General features: G+C 41.0%; 1 protein-coding gene and 1 gene segment (V, D, J or C); one reads left to right on the forward strand and one right to left on the reverse strand.

Annotated features, from left to right (window-relative positions):
- LOC107977037 overlaps window positions 1-27,500 on the reverse strand; it is a 151,260-nt gene that overhangs the window by 54,769 nt on the left and 68,991 nt on the right. Inside the window, 1 exon segment of the C gene segment in view lies at window positions 21,134-21,139. Within this exon segment, the coding sequence occupies window positions 21,134-21,139 (6 nt within the window).
- Window positions 21,198-25,539, forward strand: LOC100750882 (anionic trypsin-2). Its single transcript, XM_027389752.2, has 5 exons — window positions 21,198-21,237; window positions 22,055-22,211; window positions 23,228-23,481; window positions 24,983-25,119; window positions 25,390-25,539. The coding sequence occupies exons 1-5, from the start codon at window positions 21,198-21,200 to the stop codon at window positions 25,537-25,539; spliced, it is 738 nt and encodes a 245-aa protein (XP_027245553.1).

Here is a 27,500-nt window from a genome sequence, read left to right on the forward strand (position 1 = left end):
GTACAATAGAGGAAAAAAGTTATCATCAACATCACTAGGTCTAAAACCCTGCAGTCAACAAAACTGATGTGCTTTAAAACATCCTGGTACACCCACAGAATGGGAAAAGATCTTCACCAGCCCCACATCTGACAGAGGACTGATTTCCAAAATATACAAGGAGCTCAAGAAGCTAGCCACCAAAACACCATACAATGAAATTAAAAAGTGGGGTGCAGAACTAAACAGAGATTTTTCAACAGAGGAATCTGAAATGGCTGAAAAACACTTAAGAAAGTGCTCAAAATCCTTGGCCATCAGAGAAATGCAAGTCAAAACAACTCTGAGATACCACCTCAAACCTGTCAGAATGGCTAAAATCAATGACAATCTATGCTGGAGAGGTTTCGGAGAAGAAGGAACACTCCTCCATTGCTGGTGGGAGTGTGAACTTGTAAAACCACTTTGGAAATCAGTATGGCGGTTGCTCAGAAAAATGGGAATCAATCTACCTCAAGATCCAGCCATTCCTCTCTTGGGTATATACCCAAATACTGCTTGTCCATACAACAAGGACATATGTTCAACCATGTTCATAGCAGCATTGTTTGTAATAGCCAGAACCTGGAAGCAACCTAGATGCCCCTCAACTGAAGAATGGAAAGAGAAAATGTGGTACATTTATACAATGGAGTACTACTCAGCAGAAAAATGCAATGGAATCTTGAAATTCGCAGGCAAATGGATGGAACTAGAAGAAACCATCCTGAGTGAGGTAACCCAATCACAAAAAGACAAACATGGTATGTACTCACTCATATATGATTTTTAGACATAGAGCAAAGGTTTACCAGCCTATAATCCTCTTCCCCAAAGAAACTGGAAATCATGAATGACTCTATGGGATAAATGGACCCCAGGAATGGGAAGTGGCATGAACTCCCTAGCTAATTGAGAGCATGAGGGTAGGGGAGTGGGTGCTGCCACAATAAGAGCACAAGAAGAAGAGTAGAGGAGAAGAAATATTGAGTTGGGGGAAGAATAGAGGAGAGAGAGCAGGATGAGAGATACCATATCAGAGGGAGCCACTATAGGTCCGAGAAGAGATCTGGAACTAGGAAGATCTCCAGAGACCTACAAGGATGACATGATCTGACAGTCCGGGCAGTGGAGGAGAGGATGGCCTAGAAGCCCTTCCCCTAGAATGAGATTGATGACTACTCTCTATGCTATCCTAGAGTCCTCATCCAGTGGCTGATGGAAGCAGAGACAGACATCCACAGAAATACACTGAGCTGAAATCTGGAACCTAGTTGAAGAGAGGGAGGAATGAAGAACGAAGGGGTCTGTACCAGGTTGGAGAAACCCACAGAAACAGTTGGCCTGAAAAAGGGAAAGCATATCAACCCCAGATGCTCTTTGGGAGGCCAGTACGGGACTGATCCAGCCCCCTGATCATGGATGCCAATGGGGAGGCCCCTGCACTCCTGGGAGCCTCCGGAGGTGGACTGGCGTTTTGCCCTGGTGTGTGTGTGGGACTTCGAGAGCCCATCCCACTTGAAGGGATGCGCTCTGTCTCTGAACACATGGGGAGGGACCTAGGCCCAGCACAGGAAGATTTGGTGGACTTGGTGGAGCCCTGGTTGGGGGCCCTACCCTGCCTGGGGAGTGTTGGGTGGATGGGGTGGGGGGTAGGTTGGAGGTCAGGGAGAAGGAATGGGGGTGAGGGGAGGGAGAGGGAGAGGTGAATTACATGTGAAACAAGCCTATTCCCTAACTTGAATTAATAATAATAATAATAATAATAATAATAATAATAATAATAATAAGAGAAAAACAAACGTACTGGTACAATAGAGACACAAATAGTATGGATGCAACCAGCCACAGTTTGACGAGATTTAATAGCCACTCCATGAGTTTGAACTCCTATCTGTGACTGCTGAAGTGTCTGAGCACCCAAACTAGATAGCTCAATGGCCCAGGGAAAACCTAAAAGTATATCTCAGCTAAATGAGCAAGCAATGAAAATGATCTCCAAAACATCCCTCAACATTCAACAGAGAAACCTCATCTTGCATTGGTTGACACAGGTACCTGAAACTGGACAATGGGCACAGAGTAAGAAAGGTTTTTGGGAATCCAGTCCTAAATGGGATGTCTTCACCAAACCTTCCTCTCAAGGCTCAGACATCTATGTAGAAGAAGAGCCAGATGGATGTTAAGAGTCAGAGGTGATGGATTTCTCCAAGGAAAGAGCACCTTAGAGATGCACCAGCACTAATGCACATAGGAACTCAATAACTATGACTGCACCCACTAGACTTGCAAAGGTCCAAAACAAACAAGGTCCCGGCATGGAGAGGGGGATGTGGACACACGGTTTGACTAGAAACTCATGGAAACTGAATATCTCAATACTGATTGAAACATGGGGCAAGACAGAAATTAAGAAATAAAAATGTCTTAGAATTGAATGAAAATGAAAACACAACATACCCAAACTTAGTGGACATCCCGAAGCAGTTCTAAAAGGCAAGTTCATGACCCTAAGTGCCTGCATAAAAGTTTAGCGGAGATCTCACGTTCCAACTTATTTGCATATATGAAAGCTCTAAAACAAAAGGAAGAAATAGCATTTCAAAGGTTTGGATGGCAAAAAATAATCTAATTCATGGATGAAATCAATAAAATAGAAAAAAAGAAAAATACAAAGGATTAGTGAAACAAAGAATTGTTTCTTTAAGAAAATCAATAAATTGACAAATCTTTATCCAAGTTAATTAAAAGACAGGTCCTGAAGATCCAAATTAACAAAATTAGAGATAAAAGAGGAGACACAGCAACAAAAAAATCAACTAAATCCAGAGAATGGAAAGGACACACTTTAAAATTCAGTACTTCATCAAATTAGAAAATATAAAAGATATGGATTATTTTCTCATATATGTCACCCACCAAAGTTAAATCAAGATCAGATAAACAATTTACACAGATCTACAAATCCTAGTGAAATAGAAGCAGTAACTAAAAATCACTCAACTAAAGAAAACCCAGAGCTAGATGCTCTTAGTATGGCAGAATTCTACCATACTTTCAAAGAAGAGTTAATGCCAATACTCCTCAATTTTTTATACAAAATAGCAATGAAAGGAACATTATCCAGTTTTTTCTGCAATGTCACAGTTAACCTGATACCCAAGCCACAGAAAAGACACAAAAAGAAGCAGAATTGTAGAACATTTTCTTTTATGAACATAGATGCATAAAATCTCAATGAAATATTTGCAAACGGAATCCAAGAAAACATCAGAAAAATCATCCACCACAATCAAGGATACTTCATTCCAGTGATAGACACATGGCTTAACATATAAAAATCATTAAATATAATCCACCACACAATGACAATGAAAGACAAAAACCACATGACCATCTCAGTAGATGCAGCAAAGGCCCCTGAGAAAATCCAACAACACTTCATGATAAAAGTCCTTTGAGAGACAAGAGACATCCCTTCAAATGACTGAGCCAATTTACTGCAACGTCAACATCAACCTAAACAGAGAAAAACCTCAAAACATTTCCACTAAAATCAGGGATAAGAGATATTCTCTTCATACCTATTCAATACAGTACTTGAAGACAGAAAGTGATCACAGGTATACAAACAGGAAGGGATACATCAAATATATTTCTTTGCAAATGACATTGTTATCTACATAACTGACCATAAATCACCACCAGGAAATTTCAACAACCGATAAGCACTTTCAGCAAAGTGGCATGACACATAGTTAGCACTACACAAAAATCAGTAAACTTCCTATATTCAATGGACTGACAAAGAAATCAGGGAAACAGCACCTTTTATAATAGCCTTCAATGTGTAGAACTGGAGGTAATTCTAACCAAGTAAGTGAAACACTTGGAAAACAAAAACTTGAAGGCATAAAAAAAGGATGTGAAAAGGATACCAGAAGACATTCAGCTCTCCCATGAAGATGGCCATCTTCAAGGTTCTCTGAGAGACGGCCATCTTCAAGGTTCTCTGAGGTTAACATAGTGGACATGGCAGGGATTCAGAGTAAGAGGAACACTCATCCATTGCTGTTTGGAGTTCAAATTTTTTAAAATCAATTTTTATTTAAATTAAAAACAATTCTTTATGCATATAATCCCAGTTCCTTCTCCCTCCTGTCCTGCCATGCTCCTCACCAACCCCCTCTCCCACCCCCATGCATTCCCCAGGGAGGGTGAGGCCACCCATGAGGGATCATCAAAGTCTGACACAACATTTGGGGCAGGGCCTAGGCCCTCCCCCGTGTATCTGGGCTGAGAGAGTATCTCTCCACAGTGAATAGGCTCCCAAAGCCCATTCATGCAATAGGGATAAATACTGGTTCCACCGCCAGAGGCCCCATAGACTTCCCAGGTCCCCAACTGACATCCATGTTCAGGGGCCTGGTTTGATCCTATGGTGGTTCCCCAGCTTTCAGACTGGGGGCCGAGAACTTCCACTTGGCTGAGGTCAGTCGTTTCTGTGGGTTTCCCTGGCATGGTCTTGACCCCTTTGCTCATCAAACATTTACAGCCACCTTGGAAGCCAAAGTGGCTATTCCTCTGTAAGATGGGAATAAATCTACCTCACGATGCAGGAATACCACTGTTGGGAAAATACTCAAATGATGCTTCATCCTACTACAGAGATACTTGCTCAACCATACTCATTCCTGCTCTATTCATAATAGTGAAAATTGGAAAGAACCTGGATGTTCATCAAAGGATTCATTATAAAAACAATATGGTACATTTGCACAATGGAATATTACTCAGCTGTTAAAAAATCTCAACCAACTTGCATGTAAATGCATGGAGCGAGAAGGAAATCTTCCTGAGTGGAATAACCCAGACCCCAAAAGACAAATACGGTATGTATTAGCTTATATGATGTCTTATGTAGGATTTTATTGCTATGAAGAGACACCATGATCACAACCACTCTTATAAAGGAAAACTTCTAATTGAGGCTGGCTTACAGTTTCAGAGGTTTAGTCCATTGTCTTCTTGGCAGGAAGCATGGCAGCATGCAGGCAGACATTGTGCTGGAGAAGGAGCTGAGTTTTCTATGCCTTGATCTGCAGGAGTAGCAGAAGTGAACTTAAGATCATAGGCATTGTTTGAGCTTCTGAAACCTCAAAGCCTGCCCCCCAAAACACCCTCCTCCAACAGGCCCCAACTGTTATAATGCCACTCTTTATGAGCCTATGGGCCTATTTCATTCAAGCTATCACATATGTGGATGTTAACTTTTAAGTCTTCAATAAGTAAGTCACAACAAATTTAATGACAGAGGTTAGATATATAATTTTGGACTAGCCAGGAGTGAAGGATCTCCTGAGGATGGGGCAATAGAAGATATAGTTAGTTATAGACAGAGATGGGTTGAGGAATGGAACAAATAGATAAGAGGAAAGAAGGTATGGTAAGGAAAAGAGTAGAGCGCAAAACACCCAAACTGAGGACTATTTGTAGGGATATATAGAATCCTACTGTAGATCTCAGGGCTCAGATCTCTTCTGAGCATCAGGGTTGGGACAGCAAGAAATACTTAAGAACACACTTACCAGGACAGGATCCTATTAGAAGCCAGTTTCATCCATTGTATGCTTTACTTTTCCATCTATTACTTGTTTGTGCCAACTTGTGTTGGCTCTTTAGTGTCTCAGCACAGGAAACAACTAGAGGAAATAGAAGGCAATTCATCAGGCTGTTGGAGGGTGGATTGTTCAATACCGTGTCCCCTTCCCACTTTTTTAGTATTACTTTCTGAGAAGAATGAATAAGAGAGACCAGGGAAAATACTGTCCTCAGCAGTCAGCACTAGGATTCAATATAAGCTAGGGGAAAAGAATGCAGGACAGGTAACTAGATCCTTGATGGTTAAGAATTCTTCATGGTTCCAGGAAAGTTTAGAAGAAATAACATAAGAACACACCTGATGGAATCTGATCACATGTCAGTTACCTAACCATTGATTACTTGCCTCTGAAATTCATCAGTTGACCTGACCTGCAGACATCAACTTGGGGCAAGAGAGTGAGGGATAGGGAATGGGGACAAGAGACGCAGAAAGAATGACCACTAGACAGGATTCTGATCAAGTGGCAAAACTTTACTTTTTTGTCAGGCTAGCTTATATAGTTGGCAGAGCAGGATATGGGGAGGGGTAGGATGGGTTGTTTGTGAGCCAGGTGTTAGTGTAGGCAGGATATTAGGAAGCCACAAAGAGGATGTTTGGCAGGATAAAGAGTTTATGAGTAAGAGGTCCAGGAAGGGGTTGCCTAAGTGACTGAGCCTGTGGGTGGAGGACTGGGTTGTTTCTTTTCTTGAGTTGAGATTCTAAGGAACTGCTATGTAAAGGTTGACTATGTGGCCTGCCAAGCATGGCCTAGGATCTCACGCCAAGCCCTGAGATTCGGCTCCCAACAACCAGTAACTGTGTTGTTGGATTCCCAGTGGAATTGCTGCTGAGGAATTTGTCTCCTGGTTCATTTTATGCACCCTCAGTTTGCCTCCCTTTCATTCCATGGTAATCAAGACCCTAAATTCAACAAAGGATGTTCTAGCCAGTGCATTGAAGGAGACAGGATTTAACTGAAGCTTGATAGATTACAAAAGTTGAAAAAAAGATGCTGGACAAAGAATAAGGACATGGAATTAATGTAGTGGAGATAGCAGTGAAATAGGAGTCCATGTTTTCTAATTAACTAGGAAAACAGGACCAGAAATGGCATGAAACCCACCAGCAGCTCCCAAAAGTGCCAGATCAGTAGTGCATTCATGGTGGTATAAGATAGGGAGCGTTGAAGAGGAGCATACCTTTATATGGTTGAGAAGGGAGAACTCTGCTTGTTGAGTTGGGGTGTGATGTCATTGACTCTTACTGAGCAAATACAGCCAAATTTTCCCCTTCTTGGTTTCTTATGTCAATTCGTGTTGGCGTCCTTGGCAGTAGGAGACCTTCAGGTGTCAAGAAAAACATTGTTCTCAGGAAAGAGGGAGGGATACAACTCATTTTTAGAAGAATGATAAATGTCTCCACAACTCTGATTTACTATATTAAATTAATAGGTGTTAGAGAAGAAAGACTTTGGGATGCTTACAGATCCCTTAGTGAAGGTCAGTTGCTTTTAGTAACTTTGAAGAAGGCCTGGTTCTTGTACATAATGGGGGTCTTAGAACAGCCCAACTCCCAAAACTTTATCAATGGTTCATAAATTTCTTCACTGTGATCTTGCCAATCTACTTAATAGGAAGAAGAAATGAAGGATCTCTATGTGACAGCAATAGAACACCAATGGTGTGATGAAGGGAGGCACAGAGTTCCTACTGAGTGAGGGCTTTTAGAGCATATGCTTTCCAACCGGGTTCAAAGATTTTAGACATATTGGAGGAGAGAAGGGTTGAGTGGGAATGGCTTGCTTTGTAGGGGAGTAGAGAACTACATGCATATATGATGGTCAAACTTGGCAAAAATTTCAAGACATTTGCCTCTCATGGCCCTGTCATATTATTATTTGTAGTATTAATAAATACATTAAGGCTACACAGGAACCGTGAGAAGATACAAACAATACCATGGCATATAGCATGATTATCAGTGTTGCCCTGGATATCTGTAATAAAAGGAATTAGCCTGTATTCTAGGCTAAACTGCCTGTGCTAGAAGTCTACTCTCAATTTGAAGACTAGAAAGGCTTTGGGCAATGTTTAAAATTCAAATTCTGAAGAAGAATAAGGCGCACATAGATATGGGAGGGTTATAGATATTTGTATTACATATATAACAAGAGTATAATGCTGTGCTCAATTAGTGGTGACTCTTCATGTATTGAATCTTGTTTTCCTTTCTTTCTTTCTTTCTTTCTTTCTTTCTTTCTTTCTTTCTTTCTTTCTTTCTTTCTTTCTTTCTTTCTTTCCTCCCTCCCTCCCTCCCTCCCTCCCTCTCCCTCCCTTCTTTCTTTCTTTCTTTCTTTCTTTCTTTCTTTCTTTCTTTCTTTCTTTCTCTCTATTTTTTTCAACTTGAATCATCCCTAAGACCATGTAACCATTTTACCACAGTATAAACAATTCATAGAAGGGTGTGTCAGCTTGTGCCTATTTATAAGACCCAATCGGAGGATTCTTCCTATCTGATGCTTTACTCTCCACTGAAACCAGATATAGAAAATGTATGTTGGAGGTGAGAGCATGATTGAGTTCTCTGAAAATTAGTGATAGTTCTGGAGTTATACAGTAATGTAGGAGAAGGTTAGCCGCAATTGAGGCAGTTGGGTTTGAGGGGGCAAACTGACTGGAAGGCAGAGGAATTGGATCTCAGCAGAATCTTCCGGAAAGGCCAATATGGGATCCACAGCATATGTTGTGGTCTTATTGCTGGCATGGCTGGGTGAGCTCTACACGCCAGAACAGTGGCTCAGAGTTGTCATCTCTGCATCCGGTGTCTCGTGTATATACGTTTGGGTCATTCCTGAGTGGAAGGACTGTCATATTGCCATATCTGCCAAGTTTTTGGAATATTCATACGCTTTAAATTTTTGCATTCATGTTGGTGGAAGGTATTCAGCAGGATTGACTTGGATGGATTCCTTTTCACCTGAGCAATTATCTGAAACTGGCATGCTGCTCCAAGGCCATAGGAAGATATGGAAACTGTTAGACCAGGTGAGACTGGCTGCAGGTGGCGGCTAAATGATCTATTGAAGATTAAATCAGAGGTCCAAGGGGGACAAACCATATCCTCATTTTCCTTCTCTCATTTGTCTTTCTGGAAGAACATGGACACAGAATTTTTTGTTTCCCTAATAGTGCACTGTTTCTTCCCACAATGTGTAAAGAAGCCCATCCAAGGGCCGGGTTGTTTCTGTACTTGAAGTGTGAAGTCCACATTGCTCTTGGCATGTTCCTATGGAGAGGAGTTCCCCAGCAATGTGTCTGCAGAGGAAGTGTGGAAGTTTTTATATTCCACATGGTTGTTTTCATATTAAACTAATGTCAAATTTACTTAGATCACTTCTTAGCTATTCCTTCCTTATTTCTGGTATCATTTATTATTCTACACTCCCAATTTTAGTGTGAGAGTCTGTTCCTCTTTAATCTCAACCATTTTCTTTCATTATTTTTCTGTAACTTACTATTTTTTCACGTCACACTTCCATGTTATCCAATAAAATGTGCTTTTTAACTATGACATACAACATTCCTCCCTGTACAGCGAAGGAATATTTTGTGTCTTCTTCTCAGAAACTGACATCTTAGGCAACGTCTCTGAAGCCAACGCTGGTCATAGGAAATCAGCTAATTAGGTTAGATCTTCTCTCTCTAGCCTACTTGCTTTTTCCTCACTTTGAATGTGTGAATGCCATGCAATTTTCCTGCCCTTTGTAGCTCCATTTGGAGATTTTATTTATTCATAGGTTTTATTCTAATCTGAAGATAAATGAGAACTCTCTGGGTTTTAAAGTACCCTAAGAAGCTATTAATATTTGTACCTACCTTTGCCTCAGTTTTATTGATACAAGAGCTTAGTCTTGGAAGTTGATTGTTTGTGTCTTTACCCCTAGAGATACAAGGAAAAGCTGTGGATCACTTAACCAGTTCCAGAGAAAGAAATTTCTTTTCACTCGGGCATCAGTGGGAACAAGTGCCCCACCACTTATCCTGAGGCTGGAGGGAGGTATCAGCCTCTGGATTTTACACTACACAGCCACATTTTTCCCCCTTTGATCAAGCATCTTAAATGTTACCTCCAGAGCTGAGAGGTCCATCCCCTTTAATGAGCTAACATTTGGCAAAAATGCTAATGTAGATCAAATGCCACCACAGCTTATGTCAGTTGACACGGCTACCAAAAACTGTTCACACCCACTGCAGAAGTGGAAGAAAGGGCTTAGAAAGTGCGCAGCTCTGCTACATTTTTTATTCCCCTTTTCCCTACATTTACTCCATCTCAAACTTCTAGCTTGATTAACCTCACAAATGCAGTGTCACAGAGGGGACTCTGCTCTTTCTCATCTTAGAACCCTATATTGATTTAAAGGCTTGATCCTTAATTGTTCCTCCCAGTGTCTTCTGGGGAATCTCACAGCCATGTCCCCTCTGACACATAAAGTAAAATAACAGGTGTCTGCTTTGTTAGCCATTATTTGTTCTCTTGGCCCCGAGAGAAGCTAGCCTGTAAGCTTGAGATTGCCACAGAACTGCTAGTTGTGTTGGTGTGGGTATATAAACTGGAAACCTTGTGGGATGGAAAAGACTGTTTTTTTTTTTTTTTAAATTTTTTGGAAGAATAGAAGGAAGATGTTGACAAAAAGACAGGCGTGAGCTGATTCATTTCCTTAGTCTTAAGATACTAGTGTCTTCGCTTGTTGTAGCTTCTCCTTTGGACCCTGAGAGGAAGGTTTCAAGGCTGGCCCTTAAAAGCCTCCATCACCTGTGTGAATACATTCCCTCTGGGGCCCCATGGTGTGGGGGACAGTCATCCAGTATACCAGTACATGAGGGAATTATGCCCAATAATTGATCAAAACACTGCTGGGGTTTTGGGATGAATTCCACTGTGGAAAAGAACATGCTATAGATTTACAAGGGCTTTACAGAAGTGACAGCAATTATTCAAAAGACAAATATTCCCAATGCCCTGCAATGTGGTGCCCTCCATTGGAATGTGTGATCCTGGTGGGTCAGCCTCCTGATATTTTCAGATGAATTCCCACCATATAATCTTGTGGCCTGGAATAGTTCTCTAGTAGAACAGACCTGGTAGGCTGAGTATATACATATTAAAGGGGGATTAATTAGAATGGGATACAGGCTATGGCCCAGGTGGTCCAATCATAGCTGTCTAAAGTCAAAACAGACAGGAATCCTACGTGTGGCTCATTCCACGAGAACAAATGCTTCAGCATCTCCAGTGTGCAACTGATACAAGAACTACGGGTTTTGAGTCTATATTGGGCTCCTGGCTTAGTTACATCATGACAAAAAAGCAAGTAGGAGAGGAAAGATATCATTTGACTTATACTTCTGTTTAAGTAATCATCCTAGAAGGAATTCAGGGCAGGAGATCAAGCAGGGTATTACCTAGAGCAGGAACTGATTCGGAGGCTTGCTCCTCATGGCTAGTTCAGCCTGCTTTCTTTCTTTCATATATATATATATATATATATATATTATATATATATATATCAGATGTTTTTTGAATTAGAAACAAGATTGTTTTACATGTCAATCCCAGTTCCCTCTCCTCTCCTCCCCTAACCCCCCCCCCCAACTAAAGCCCTACCTATCACATATCCTTTCTGCTCCCCTGGAGGATGAGGCCTTCCATAGGGGGTCATAGGAGTCTATCGTATCCTTTGGGATAGGGCCTGGGTCCACCCCCGTGTGTCTTGTCAGCCTGCTTTCTTGTGGAACCCATGACCGTCAGCCCAGTGATGTCATCACTCACAATGGACTGGGTCCTTCCCCTTCAATCACTAATAAAGAGAATGCCTTGCCGGCTTGCCTACAAACCGATCCTATGGATCCATTTTCTTAATGGAGGTTCCCTCTCTGAGATGACTTTAGCTTGTGTCAAGTTGACCTAAAATTGTCCAGCACAACTCTCAAGAAGTAGATTTTAATCCCAGTGAAGAAATTCTTTTGGATGTTGTAGGATATGCACACTTAACAGTGAGTAAGAAGAAGCAAGGAACGAGAAAAGCTTTCTTCTCTGGCCTTTTCAATGGACGCCCCTGCAAGGTGTCACCCAGACCGAAACCTGTGTTTTTTCCAGCTATCCAATAGAGAAAATTTCTCATTGGCCTCTATAGCTAGATAGGTATGGTTTTGTTGACCACACGTGAAGTCAAGTTGACGTACATGATTTAGCCATCAGCTTTACCCACCTGAACATGGAGATCAAGCCTCTAAGGTTTATTTTACTTATCAGTCAAAATGAGGCAAGTCTCTCTCTCATGGAATAGTGGTAGGCCTGGAGACGGTTCCGTTTATTCTCTCTGTTGCCTGTTTGTGTCTTTGTATTGTTTAACAGCCTTGTCACACGCTCCCTCCTTGTTCCTCTCCTTCAAGCGTTGGAATGCAGACAGCCGTTCATTAGCCTGGCTGATGGTTTTTATTTTTGTGCCATGGAGGAAACACCAGTTTCACCACCTGACCTAGGAATTCCAAACAATTCTTGATACTTTAAAACCTACAGAGTTCTCATTTAGTTTTAGATACTGAATAAAACATTTGAATAAATAATGGAAATTGCATTGAAGGCACAAATTAAAGGCGAGGCCCAACTGGGATAGATAGGATATATCTAAACTTACGTGATTACCAATGAGCAGCATTGGGATCAGAAACATTGACAAAAATTTCACTATTGGAGAGGAAGACACAATGGGTTTCTTCATTATAAAGAGTAGAGGAATAGAAGGTGTCATATTCAGCAAGCAAATTTCCTTGGAGAAAGTGGAAGAGTGACGTGAAAGAAATAGTAGGCCAGGGAAAAATAATGGCAGAAAATAGTTGAGATTAAATGGGAACATGTCCTCGAATTATAAAGTGGGAGTATAGAGTAGCAAAAGATGCAAGATATAAGGAAGGGAAACCAAGGTGATCTAAGAAAATTGGAGAGTAGTTTAAATATGAAAACAACCACATGGAATCTATAAACTTTCACCGTTCCTTCTACAGACATTCCCAAGAAACTCCACTCCAGAAGAACATGCCAAGAGCAATCTTGACTCCACACTCCAAGTACAGAGATGCTCTTGTCCTTGGGTGGTCTCCTTTACACAGTGTGACAAGAAGCAGTGTACTATTATAGAAACTGGAAATTCTGAGTTCATGTTCTTCCAGGAAGATAAATGTCAAAAGACAGTGACTGTGTAGTTTGTTCCATTGTGACCTCTGATTTGATTGTCAGCAGAACATTTAGCTGCCACCTGCAGCCAGTCTCACATGATCTAACAATTTCCATATCTTCCTATGGCCTTGGAGCAGCATGCTGGTTTTAGATAATTTCTCAGGTGAAAGGAAATACATCCAAATAAATCTTTCTGAATACCTTCCACCCGCATGATTGCAAAACAATTAAAGTATGTGAATAGTCAGAAAAACTTGACTGAAATGGCAATATGACACACACTCCTTCCCTTAGGAATGACCCACGAGGAAATAAATTCGAAGAAAAGATGCAGAAATGACTACTCTGAGTGGCTATTTGTGGGTGTGAAGCTCATCCAGCCATGCCAGGAATACAACCATAACATAGGCTCTGAAGCCCATGTTCCCATTTCCTGCAGTTTCTTCTGGGTTGCAATTCCTTCCACTTCTAGTCAACATGCCCCTCCAACCCAACTGCCACAACTGTAGCTGTTTCCCCTGCACTGCTGTGTAAATCCAGAACCATCACTAGTTTTCAGTTACTCAAACCCAATCTTACCTCCAGCATCAGCTGTTGCATCCTGTAATCTAGGAGCATAAGATTTTTCTTCACACCTGAAGGTCTCCTTCTGCCAAGAAGGCATAGGAACAGAGGTTATGTCAGAATGTAGCAAGGAGAAAACATTGTGTTAGATCAGTAAGAAGTAATGAGACCCTACCCCCACTTCAACAAGCAGTTTTCTTGCTCCACAGGGTTATAAAGGCAGGGCCCCCTTCGATGCTCATTGCTTTCGACCTCCTTGAGTGTACTCCTGATCCCCGTTATTATGGGAGCACATGACCAGTTCCATGAAAATCTGGCACTGTCTTTCCAATTAATTTGAATACATGGACTCTATCTTCCGTCATAGCCACCTCACCTACTTTCACTCCAGTAGTCAAAGTTACTCTATGGTATCCTATTTCTAACAGTTTTAATCTCTCTGCCTTCTCTCTTCTTTCATTTCAATGAGTCCACACTCTCCAAAAAAATAATCCTTTGCATGGCTGTGATCACTAAGGCTAGAATGGAGCCAGCCCAAGGAGAAGTTTCACAAAAATGAGCAGGAAAGCACATTTCTCCACTGAAACAGCTCTGGAAATCTTTCACCATTGATTCTGTTAAGGGAAACGAGCCTGAAGGTACTTTAAAATTAATTCACCAAAGTCTCGAGCTTAGTAATTCTGATGAAAGTATCTGGTGTGTCTTATACATGGGGTGTAAGTTCCGAGATGACTATAATATTAGCAGGTTATAGACGAAGTTAATAACTACTGTTATACCGGCCAGCATCTGGGCAAGCATTTGTTCTGCTCAACTTCCTTTGGGAAGACTTCTCTCTTCTGGCCTCAAAGCACACATTTTAGTGATATAAGGAGCAACACAGTCTATGTAACCTTGGCCTTTTCCCAGGTAGTTGTAACTAACTGATACCCCGAAAAGCCACTTTTCTTTTGGCATAAACACCTGATGAATCTCAGGATGAAGCAATCAACAGATTCCAACACTAACATGTAATTGTACCCCCCCCCAAATCCCACAAAGTATGTTCTTAGGTCATTACTTCTGTATTTTCGTGGAGCTCAAAAACATCTGAACCCTCTAGGAACCTATCCTGTAGTCCCACTATGGAACCTCAAATCCTGTGTTGTTTATGGGGGACAGTGTATTCCCTAATTTGTTTTAGTCATTCTGCTCAGAAGACAATACTAAAATGTTAGGAGAGTGAGATAGATCTGAGGGACCCAATTCCTACATCCCAATGAATCCACTCTATGGGCTTTTTGTGATAATGATAAGATCACAGGAGGATACACCTGTCAGGAGAATTTTGTACCCTAACAGGTGTCCTTGCACTCTGGCCACCACTGCTGTGGAGGCTTCATCAGCAATGTCCTGTGAGTGGTGTCTGTGGTCACTGCTACAAGTGGTAAGTCTGCAGTGCACAGGAGTGGTGTAACTTCACACCAGGCACCACTATGGGCAAGTGATGAAGTTGCAGGTGAGAGGGGAAAGACATTTTAGAGAGAATTTGCTGAGAGCAGCTACTATTCATGGGATTTGGGTGAACAAAGACCCAGAGTAAGATGCATCAAGCACTGTAAAAAAGAAAAAAAAAATACGAAGAAAATTGTGCCCTGAAAGACAGTTACTGTGCACTGTGTGTTGCAAAGAGAATTTCCCTTGATGGGGGTAGGAGAAAATTAAACTTACCTGTGGATATAAGGAGAAAATTTATTCTTGAATTGTTTACTCCACAACAGGGACATCAAGAACATTCCACTCAGTAGCAATAGAGTAATAGGAAGCAAACTCGGTTTTCATAGGAATGGGTTCAGGTATCATCTACAAAGGACTCAGTTCTCTTCAGAGATGTAGATTCTTCATATGTGAAAATGGGAGAACAGTGTCTGTTACCTGCCTCTTTCATGAGATGAGGGCAAGTCTGAAACAAGCGTGAGGCAACCAGAATGCTCAGGTCAGAACATTTCTGTCTAGACTCTGACTACCATGCTCGACCTTTACACTGGATGATGTGTAAACTTGAAAACCTTAACTCCACTCTGTAAAGACCATTTTGTTATCAATGAAAAGCAGAATGATAGAATAAATACAAGGTCCATAGAAGACTATAATCTTCAACATAAAATATTCACACAGGAAAATACCCGCTGTTTCCAAAATGGAAATGCAATTATTTGACACACCAAATATTGAATTGGGACCAGGAGACTGTTTTAGAGTAAGATACAAATTGGGATTTGTATGTCGGGATGAATAGCATAGGAATAGCACAGACTTGCAAATGGAGTGCGAATAGCTGTTTTGCTAATATACCTTACTCCTCTCAACTCAGAATCTGAGGTGATGGTTATGATCTGTAGTAGTCTTCTCAACATACGATTCCTGACAGCTTGGCAAAAGCTGATCTCAGGTAATAAATAAGAGCACAAAATATTAAATAGTTAAACTTCAGACATTATCTATAGGGCACAGTTGTGCCATCCCCTTCGATGTTTCTTTACAGTTCCATCGTAGTGAGAACATGAGTAGTAGTGAGATCAATCTGAGCATTCCTCTGGCTACAATGATTTTCCATGGGCTGTTAAGGATAATTCCCTTGTGGGCCACCTGGCCAGTATATGCTGGAATGTGCAAATACTTGGATTTTTCCTCCAAAGCAGTAGTTTTATAAATATTTTACAGCATGAAAATAAAACAGCATCATGCTAACTACAATGTAGAAAAATTTCTTTACTATTCAGGCTAACCATAATGAGATCCTAATACTCTTACTTTTTCTTTCTTTTCTTTTGTGGGTTTTTGAGACAGGGTTTCTCTGTGTCTTTAGATTGACTATGAACATCAAGATATGTGTCCCTGTGTCAGACATGGCTCAGGTGAATGAGGAGTAATAGTAAGATAAGGCTCTCAGATAAAATGCCAGTTAAAATACAAATTTGGTGTTCATGCTCTGCCAATAAAAAAATTTCAGGAGAATATAAACACAATACCTAAATAAGAGGAGAAATATACATATCACAAAATTGACCTTAAAGTTGTATCAATAAATCAAAATCCATAGCAATGCAAAATATTCATTCCTATATCCTATTCCCCATTTTTCCTTTAAAAGGAGATTAACTGTGATCATTACCATTTATAACCAAACCCATTCAGATGAAAACAAACATTTATAAACAATATTTGGGAATTTGGGCATCATTCATTCCAAACTGCTTCCTGCTGGTTGGGAGCGATGTCCATACCATGGGGATCCTGAGAAAACACAGAAATCTGACCAAGTCCTTGTTTTTGTAGTCTGAAAGGCTGCATCATCTCAGCTGTTTTAGATGTAGGATCAGTTGGGTCACTGCTTCAGGGGGTCTTGCTTGATCAAACCATGTTAGTCTGGAAGGAATCCACAGCTTTCCATTTTCTGTGGAAACACAAGCAAAAACTCTTTTCCCAAGTAACTATCCTTAGATTTAAATTTTGAAGTCAAAGCATTGTTAAAATGTGTATGTTGGATTAATTCAGCAGCACTTATAATCAAATGTACTTTTAGCAGCAGTAACTCTTTCCTCGGCAATCAAAAATTTAAAGACAACAATATAGCATGTAGGATCCAGACTCTGTGTATTTTCCATCTTTACGTGGCTTTTCTGTTATTCTATTTTTACTTCCTTTTGTTTCTTTTTTCCTGAGACAGGGTTTCTCTGTGGATATCCGCCTGCCTCTGCTTCTGGATTAAAGGTGTGTGCCACCACACCCAGCTACTCTATTTCCTTCTTTCTTTTAAACACAGTGTAAACCTTTAGAGGTTTTTTTTTTTTTTTTTTTTTTTTTTTTTTTTTTTTTTTTTTTTTTATCTGAATCTGTCTTTATTGTAAATCTTTACCTTTTTCTTTTTTTGGCCACACAGTCTTTTAACTGTTAAACAACACCACCAAAATTAAAGCGGTGGCTTTCTTAGCCACGGTCTTTCCAAGGAGCATGCCGCCAGCTTGGAGATGAGGTCATTGCCTCTGCCAGCTGCAATGAATCCACATCAAAAGTCTCATGCTCTTCGGACTGAGCTATTCAGGCCTCTTAAAAGGGAGACCTGCGGTTTTTTCCACTTAGAATGAGTTAGGAAACCTCTCTTAAAGGAACCACTCGAGTCTCTAGGAAAACAGCCCAACCGAGAAAATGCTGCTACCAAGAAGTCGTGCTTGTCTCTGCTCTTTTGCTGCTAAAATCCCTTTTTAAGCTTTTGTGAAGTTTACATGGAAGTTTGTAACACTACCACCAGCTGCCCGGGTTCTGCCGCTGCTTGACTAGTCGTGGGAAGGTGGCTCCTGGCACCTGGTGGCTTGCAGTGGCAGGTTCCCCTCTTCCTCTAGGAACCTCAGGGTATGGGGTGATCCCACGCATTGACACCATTCTGTAACAATAAGTCTTTGCTTCAAGCCTCCCAAGCCCTGCTGCCCCATGGGCACTTTCTTCCAGACCACCAGAGTTCCACCCGCCAAGAGTTATCGGACGCCAGAGGAAGTGTCCTGTCTTCCTGCTCACGTGGTGACTCTGTGCTTTCTCCTCCCTTTCCCAGAATCCTCCTTGACTCCTCATTCCATCGATCTTGTTTTCCTATTGGCCAACATTACTTTATTTATCAACCAGTAACACATACACAGAAACACTTCCCCCAGGATATAGGAATGAATACTTTGCATTGGTATGGATTTTCATTTATTGATACAACTCTAAGGTCATTTTTGTGATATGCACATTTCTCCTCTTGTTTAGGTATTGTGTTATACAGATCTTTTAAAATGTAATGCATAATTAAATACAGATTATATAGTCACCTATAATAGTCAGAACTTATAATTAGGTTAGTTAGGTTTTCTAGATATACAAAGATATATTTGAGATAGATATTCTTCAAACCTTTCAAAGACCTACAGAATAAATGGCATTTAAATGGTTTAGTGTGTTTCTTGACAGTGAGACACAACTGCTCCTGGCACACCACTTAGGTCAGAAAGGAGACTCGGCATCGAAGAAACTTGTTATGGAGTTTGCCTTCAACATGGCAAGATTAGCCATTTGGGCAAGAAACTGCTCTTGCCTGGACTGTTTGTTGCTATATAAACTGACATACAGGACCCACAAGAAAGTGACTGCTGAACTTACAAAACAAGACAGTGAAGGGTTCCTGCTGAAATGAAGAAGTGTGCCAGACACACTGTGGCCTATAGGATGAAGATGGATGCCCCAATATTACCGAGGAACTTTGGGTGACTGTCCAGGTAGTGAGATGTTTCTGTTAATTCTAGAGTTTATATATTACCCTTCTGTGGTCTTTGATGGAGTTGAAGACAGATAGGTATGGTTATAGTTTTCTTCAGTTATTATAAAAGATAAGTTACCCTTCTTTTCATTTAGACAGAAAAGAGGAGATGATGGGGAAAGTGCTTCTGTGTATGTGTTTGTCTTATCGGATGATAAATAAAGTACTGTTTGGCCAATGAGGCAGCAAGTTAGGTGGGACTAGGAGTCAAGGAGGATTCTGGGAAATGTAGTAGAGATCCAGGCAGGAAGTGACATAGCAGGCAGACTCATATATAAGCAAAGACAAGAAGTCGTGCTCCCCCTTCCTCCTGATTTCTCTCTGGAGTCACCTTGTGAACCAACAGCAAGAGAGGGCACCAGCAGAAGGCATCCTCCATAAGATAAGTCTTATGAAATATATAGATTTATGATAATTAAGACAGACAGCAGATGAGAAATCCTAGTCATTTTTCCAAGCAGCAATTGTACATAATATAAGTCTCTGTGTGCTACTTGGGACCTTAACGTGGCGGCGGGTGGAACTCGGGTGGTCTGGCGGAAAGTGCCCATGGGGCGGTAGGGCTCGGGCTGCTTGGAGTAAAGACTTATTGTTACAGGAGGAGACAGATGTTTAACTTGTCTCCTGGGGACCTCTGCCTTACTTGAAAGTAGCCTTTTACCTGACACCTTCGACAAACCTCATACTTCACAAGAGTTTCCATATCTTTTGGAGCCTTGAAATAACATGCCAATTTTAGATAGTTCCTTGGGCAAACAAAAAAATGAATCCATCAGAGTCAAAGTATTCTATCTATTAATTAGAAATGATTCCTTTCTTCAATGTACAACACAAAACTGATTTTAAAGAAAAGTGGAACTCCATACATAAGAAATATAGTACATGACTATTGCATGAAATGTCTTGAAAATCTATGAGGCATTTTAGGAACAGAATAAGAGCTCGGAGTACCAATTCTGTTGTGTAGCTGAGCTAGTCATTCCAAGGATAGACACATGGTTGTTTTTCCAAGTGCTTTCTGGTATCCACTTCCTTCACCATGCTCCTTGCTCCGGATATGAAAACCAAACCCAAGATTCTGAACTCACTCTGACCAACAACTCTAGAACATTTACTTTCTACATTTTAGAGAATACAGTCATGAAATTTTCTTGTTCTTGTCCCTCAACAATACTGATATTAGACTAACTAGAAAGTAAGTAGATCCTATAATGGTTCCTCGTTGGCTCTTAAAATTAGATGTAATCTCAAATATCATTTTAAATACTCTTCCCCTGGGCTCATTAGGCTTCAATAAATTCCAAGGCTGGGCCTTAGTTGCTTTGTTAGAACTCATTCATGAATCTTCTATAGGAACATTTACTGTGATCTAAGTCTAGTAAAAATAGCACCATTGAAATAAGTATATAGAATACCAGAATCCTCCTATATTTTTAAAATTGATTTCTGTTCATAATCCCTCGCCAATGTAGTAAACTCTCTACTGATGTCAATTCTCTGAGCAAAAATCAGACTGACTGTGGTTCAAGGTCTTCTTGTTGTCTAATCTGGAATATGCACTCCTAACTCAAACTGCCTGCTGCTAGAAGATAGGGAATATTAATCTTTGATGAAGATCGCTGACACAACCATGATGATGCCAAAACTGGATCCACAAATGTATGAAGAGTGAGAGCCAAAGTTCAGGAGAAAGAGGAATGGAGAAGTAGTATTGGTCTGTCTCTGGAACACATGGAGGAAGCTCCTACTGAAACTTCATCTCTCATGCTTCAAATAATTTTCTGTGTATGAGCTGTGGTAGAAAGGAGAGTCAGGTGGAAGCCCACAGTACAAAGCATATCTATTTATCCCTTCATCCTGTTGCTTCATACTCTAATTCTGATTACCAAAGCTTTTGGATATGACCTTTCTATATGACAGTTTATACTAGAGATAAGAATCACCAGGTCACAGATACATTGTTTTTCTTCTCATGGGGCTGTAGGTCCCTGAATACCAAACTAATGACCAATACCAGGTCTTCTTGAAAGTAAATGAAACAGTTTCTATGAATTCTAGGTATGGCTAAAGACAATGACCATTCTCTATCACCCAACATCTTATATCAGCCTGGGAGGGCCCAGCTACACAGACAGTCTATAGTTCTATTGTGTTTGAACCTCAGCTTGCTTTAAAGAATCAGCTGCTCTTCCTACCTACACCAAGAAGAAAACTTTCTTTATCACATGTTTCTCACTCAGCCACAGAGTGGACAAATAGAGAAGAGATGATGTAAGACCTGGGAATGGGAAACTCACAGGTGTGCTTGTGTAGGAGCAGTGCAGCCCTCCCCTCAATACCTCCTTCTGCTTGCAACAGGGTATAAATGCAGGCTTTGCCAAGAACACACTATCTTTTGCCACCATGAGTGCACTCCTGTTCCTGGCCCTCGTGGGAGCTGCTAGTGAGTTCAATGCTTTAACCCAAGTCCTGATCTTCCCTCTGCCATAAACACTTCCAGCAAAGCTGCTTTTCTATTCTGTCTGCCCTCCAACATCTCATATCTTCCCATAGCAACTCTGTCCCTATATTTTCTGGCTTCTCTGCAAGCTTCACCTTTCCTACCCCTTCTACTTGTTTATTATGGGATCAAAGAGGTTAGAAATGGCAGGTTCCTTGAAATGAACCAGGAGGACTCCTGTTTGGGAATGACAGTTTTGGGATTAGCTGTCATGACCATCTTCACAGATAAAAACTTCCAATATGAAAGTTGAAAACCTCATTATGCTGGATACTAATGTCTTAAAATTCTGACCTTATGTGCCTGGAGCAATCACTTAGTATTAGGAAGGACATTTCTGATATATATCAGAATGTTGGTATGTTGAGCTCTACATACCGAGGATATTTTCTAAGACAGTTCCAGTATCCTAATCCCCTTAAGCTCTGTTAGCCACAGGATGGTAATGAATGATGAGATCAAAGCAAGTTATAAATCAGACAACCCTCCTTGTGCCCCATTCCTGCATGCTGAGAGCATCCCTTGCCCTGTCCCTTGATCCCCATCAGAACACTGTCACCTAAAGAGTATTTTTCTATTATCTTGCAGTGTTCTGTATTGTGGACAACCATAAGCCACCATAGGCCTACTGTTAACCATTTTGCCTTCAGTTTTTGTAATCAACAAAGGTTCCTAATTAGCTTAAGTTTGCCATAGGACTGAAGGTTTCAGTTTCCAGCAACATGATGAATTGTCTTCTCTCTTCTTCTCTCTACTCAAGTTGCTTTACCTGTTGATGATGATAAGATTGTTGGAGGATACACCTGCCAGGAGAATTCTGTCCCCTACCAGGTGTCTCTGAACTCTGGCTACCACTTCTGTGGAGGCTCCCTCATCAATGACCAATGGGTGGTGTCTGCAGCTCACTGCTACAAAACGTAAGTGATGGGCCCTGTCTTTATAGAACACATAATTGGTGTTTATAGGGGGATGGGATTAGATCAAGCACCAGCTGAGGTTTTTGGCTAAATGAGAAGACTCAGAGAAGAGAAACTGCAGACTACAACTTCTTTCATGAGTTTGGAGAGAATAAGGTTACAGAATAGGAAGCCTTTTACACACCTGAAACATCCAAAGTCAATCAGGGATATTGATAACCAAAACAAGGAAGCTTGATTTTAGGGTTGAAGGAACCAAAACGAAGTCGCACAAAGACTTTCACAAATAGCTCTGCTGGGTCCGGTAGCAGGGAGATGAATGCAGAGATTTCAATGATTGTGAAGAATCTGTATGCTTTTAAAAACTTCCTATCTCAATTCTTTTCACTCTATGGAGAAAACCGAGTGTCAGTTTCTGTACTAGAGCGTATGTCACCTGAACATGCATCTGAATCATAGGACTGTAATTCAGAAAGAAACCTAGAAAGTCAAAATCCACAACAAGTTGTGAGGTGCCATAGTTATATGGACCAAGTATTCTTTTTTGTTTGTTTGCTAGTTTTCATGGAGATAAGGTTTCTCTGTTTAGCCTTGACTGTCCTTGAACACACTCTATATACCTGGCTGGCCTTGTCTCAGAGATCTTCGGGCCTCTGCCCCCTGAGTTTTGGGATTAAACACATTTTAGACCAATTTATTCTTATCCCAAATAGGACTAGACCTAACAGAAAATAGTCTTCCAGAGGAAGAATGAAGACACACAGCAATTGTGTGTCCAAGGGGAGCAGCAGGTTGATGAGCATTCTCCAGCTCCAGTCCCTCGCTTCAGCTATCTTATCTGTCTCTGAGATAGAAACGAATTGGATCTCACAGCGGTGCTTGAATGCCACACCCCTGCTATATCTGTGATGTTAAACCAGGCCTCCTCCCCATTCCAGACTTATTCAGCAAAAAGGGGTCTGGAATGTCTATGGTAATGGAGAGGAAGTTTCTACCTTGTCTTTTCTTTCCTACAGCCGCATCCAAGTGAGAGTGGGAGAGCATAACATCAATGTCCTTGAGGGGAATGAACAGTTTGTCACTGCTGAGAAGATCATCAGGCACCCTGGCTTTAGTTCCAGGACCCTGGACAATGACATCATGCTGATCAAGCTGGCTTCCCCTGTGACCCTCAATGCCCGAGTGGCCACTGTAGCTCTTCCAACCTCCTGTGCACCTGCTGGCACTCAGTGCCTCATTTCTGGCTGGGGCAACACCTTGAGCTTTGGTGGTGAGTAAGATATTTCATCTACTTTCTCCACATCCTTTGATAACTAACCAGATTCTAAACATAAACTGTTGGCTTCTAGGCTATAAATGCATTGCAAGTTCCCAGTACACACAGGGTTCTAAGGTGGGCACAAGAGGTATTTGCACACAGAATGATCTCTTTCCCAGAATGTAATTATTATTACAGAATGTGCTATTATTACTTCCAAAAAGGACACCAATAATTTCTATTCTGGGATCTAATTTTCTTGAAGAAATATCTACTCTCTCCATACCTCTACAATAATGTACTTGAAGTTCAAGCTAGTACAATAAGACAACAAAAGGAAATCTAGGGGATACAAATTGGATGAAGTCAAACTTTTACTATTTCCAGATGATAAGATAGTTTACATAAATGACCCCACAAATTCTACCACAGAACTTCTACAGGTAATAAACACCTTCAGTAAAGTGGTAGGAAACAAAATTAACACAAAAAAATAAATCAGTAGCCCTCCTTTATGAAGATGATAATGAAGACTATAAACAGGCTGAGAAAGCAATCAGAGGAACAGCGCCCTTCACAATAGCCACAAACAGCACCCTTCACAATAGCCACAAAGAGTGCCCTTCACAAAAGCCACAAACAGCGCCCTTCACAATAGCCACAAACAACAGAAAATATATTGGGGGTAACTCTAGTCAAACAAATGAAAGTACTTTCCAGTCTTTAAAGAAAGAAATTAAAGAAGATATCACAAAATGGAAAGGTCTCCCATGCTCTTGGATAGGTAGGATCAACAAAGTAAAAATGGTAATCTTGCCAAAAATAGTCAATGCAATCCTCATCAAAATCCCAGCACAATTCTTCACAGATCTTGAAATAACAATTGTCGAGTTTATATGGAATAACAAAGCACCCAGGATAGCCAAAACAACACTGTACAATAAAGGAATGTCTGGAGGCATCACCATGCCTGACTTCATGCTCTATTATAATGCCATAGTCCTGAAAACAGCCTGGTATTGGCACAAAAGTATACAGGTAGACCAATGGAATCGAATTGAAAACCCTGATATTAATCCACACACCTATGATCACCTGATTTTTGACAAAGAAGCTAAAAGTATACAATGGAATAAAGAAAGCATCTTCAATGATGGTGCTGGCATAATTGGATGCTGACATGTTGAATATTGTAGATAGATCCATATCTATGGCCATGAAGAAAGCTTAAGTCCAAGTGGATCAAAGATCTCAACATGAGTCCAGCCACACGGAACCTTTTATACAAGAGAATGGGAAGTACCCTTGAATGCATTGGCACAGGAGACCATACCCTGAACATCTTGAATCTTGAATATCTTGAAGAAAAAAACAGTATGCCATTATTCCAGGGTAACTCTAGAGTCATTGTGGTCTTCAATGGAGAGTTTCAGGGGTCACATAGTAGACAACACTGTAACATTTATCCCTAGTCTTGTCTGAATTACATTTCTTTCTTCTCCTTTCCTCAAAGTGAACAACCCAGACCTGCTCCAGTGCCTGGATGCTCCCCTGCTGCCTCAGGCTGACTGTGAAGCCTCTTATCCTGGAAAAATCACCAAAAACATGGTCTGTGCTGGCTTCCTGGAGGGAGGCAAAGATTCTTGCCAGGTAAATGGTTCCTTTTCCATACAAATACTTTGTTGTCTTAGGAGTGAGAGTGGAATGCCCAAGTGTATTTATGGATCAGGAAGTTTGTGTTGTGGTTCCATGGAAATGTGAAGAGGTCTATTCTGGATGCCATTTCAATGCATTAGTGAGAAGAGAAAATGGGATAACAAGTTGAGACATAGCGAGGCTAGAATAACATCTTTAGACCAGAGTAAATGTGGTCCTTCTTCTGCATGCCCCTTTGTTAAACACTGTTTTCCTCCATCTCAGGGTGACTCTGGTGGCCCTGTGGTCTGCAATGGACAGCTCCAGGGTATTGTCTCCTGGGGTTATGGCTGTGCCCTGAAGGGCAGCCCTGGTGTGTACACCAGGGTCTGCAACTATGTTGATTGGATTGAGAACACCATTGATGCCAACTAAGAATCCTTAATCCTTCTGTTGTCATTATGCTAATAAAGTGAATACTTTCTGTGAATACTTTCTTGGTCTGATATCTTTATCCTCTTGTCTGTTAGAAATACACTCCCATTTGGGGTCGTCTTTTGGGTTTCATTTTCTTTTAGAAATTTACATATCAGAAAGTAGATGTTAAAGAAAATCTAATTTTCTTTTACATTTCTGTGTGATTTCTAATAAATCATGAACACATTCATCATGTACTTTTAATGGGAGTTTTTCTATTTGTTTGCAATGAATCTTGAGGTGTTAACATATTCATTCACCATCATGGATGGTAAAGACTCTTGCCCACATTGACTATTGTGGGAACCACTGTTCTCAGAGAAAGCACATCTAGGGCTGGTTCAAATGCCACAGGAATAGCTTCCCTTATAGCTCTTCCTCATATGAGTGTAACATTTCCTTCCAGTTTTTCATGATAAGACAGTATTTATGCACCATTCTGAGAGCTGCATAGACATTTTCACGCTCTGGCCACTCTCCCCTACAGAGTAACTATTACTGGAGTGGTAAAGCTAGAAAACACAGGTCAAGAAGGTTTTGGCTTACGCGCCCTTCACCAAGCAGGTGATGGACCTGAGATTGCCTCCACATGTCCTTTGTGTTCACTACCCTGCTTTGTATCCATTCCTGGAGCAACCCTGCGAAACACAAAGACATTGTGCTGTCTACATGTAGTCGGTGTAGATGCGGTGAAACAGCATGGCAAAGAATCTCAACTTACAGAAGCCACACCCAAATGTGAGACTTGCTTCTCTTTATTAGTACATATAAGCTTGAACAAACTCAATCATTTCTCTACATGCTGCATCACAACCTATAAAATTGTGACTTTTTTCTTCTTGAGACAACATATTACTCTGAGTCTCGGGTTGCCATCAAACTTCAGTGGTCCTCCTGCCCACTTTTCCACGTGCTGAGATGTGAACCTCCATATCTGAGTCTAATAATGGTTTCTATTAACTTAAATGCATTTTCTCACGGGAATAAGAAAGGTATTAAAATCTGAGATGCTTTCCCCTGAGTCATCTTTCAGTGCATTAGCGATGGTCATTTTCCCTCTTCTTCCTCTCACGGCCTCCTTTGTAGTAGGACTGGGTTACATTCAGTGGAGTGTTGGCCCAAGGTGTCCTTGAAAATCTCCAAACCATTCAGGCAATAGCCAATATATGTTTCTCTCTACAAATGGACAACAAATTCCCATTGCTGAAAAGAACATCCACACAAATCATTACATATGATGCCTACATAGAACCTTCAACCCAATCTTCTAGTGTCTTGCTATGGAGGATACACTACAGGCTGCTGAAAGAGAAACACAAACACCAAGCCAACCATAAAACCTTTGCACTATAATGCTGTTCATGGGCAAATTATGCTAGCATAATGGTTTCACAATACCAATGTTGGATTTGAATTATGGTCCACTCCTCTAGATTAAAACCCAAACCCAACATGGATGGCCTCCTCTCCTATTCTTGTTTGCCTTTTGCTCTTCCTCTTACATTCTTTTTTTTCTTTCTTTTTTTCTCTGATTTTTTTATTTGAATTAGAAACAAGATTGTTTTATATGTCACTCCCAGTTCCCTTCTCCCTCCCATCCTCCCTACCAACCCCCCAATAAAACCTTAGCTATCACATATCCTTTCTGCTCCCCCTGGATGGTGAGGCCTTCCATAGGGTGTCATCAAAATTTATCGTATCCTTTGGGATAGGGCCTAGGCCCACCCCCATGTGTCTTGGCTCAGGGAGTATCCCTCTATGTGGAATGGGCTCCTAAAGCCAACACCTATGCTAGGGATAAGTACTGAACTACTACAGGAGGTTCCGTAGATTTCCTAGGTTTTCTCACTGAAACCCATGTACCTGGGGTCTGGATCAGTCCCATGCTGGTATCCTAGCTATCAGTCTGGGGAGCAAGA

Source organism: Cricetulus griseus (assembly GCF_003668045.3).
Source record: "Cricetulus griseus strain 17A/GY chromosome 1 unlocalized genomic scaffold, alternate assembly CriGri-PICRH-1.0 chr1_0, whole genome shotgun sequence".
In the NCBI taxonomy this organism is placed as follows: domain Eukaryota; kingdom Metazoa; phylum Chordata; class Mammalia; order Rodentia; family Cricetidae; genus Cricetulus; species Cricetulus griseus.

Coding starts and splice junctions, on each gene's coding strand:
- LOC100750882 (XM_027389752.2), top strand. CDS start 21,198: ATGAGTGCACTCCTGTTCCTGGCCCTCGTGGGAGCTGCTA. Junction 23,482..24,982: donor CAACACCTTGAGCTTTGGTG/GTGAGTAAGATA, acceptor CTTTCCTCAAAG/TGAACAACCCAGACCTGCTC. Junction 25,120..25,389: donor GAGGCAAAGATTCTTGCCAG/GTAAATGGTTCC, acceptor CCTCCATCTCAG/GGTGACTCTGGTGGCCCTGT.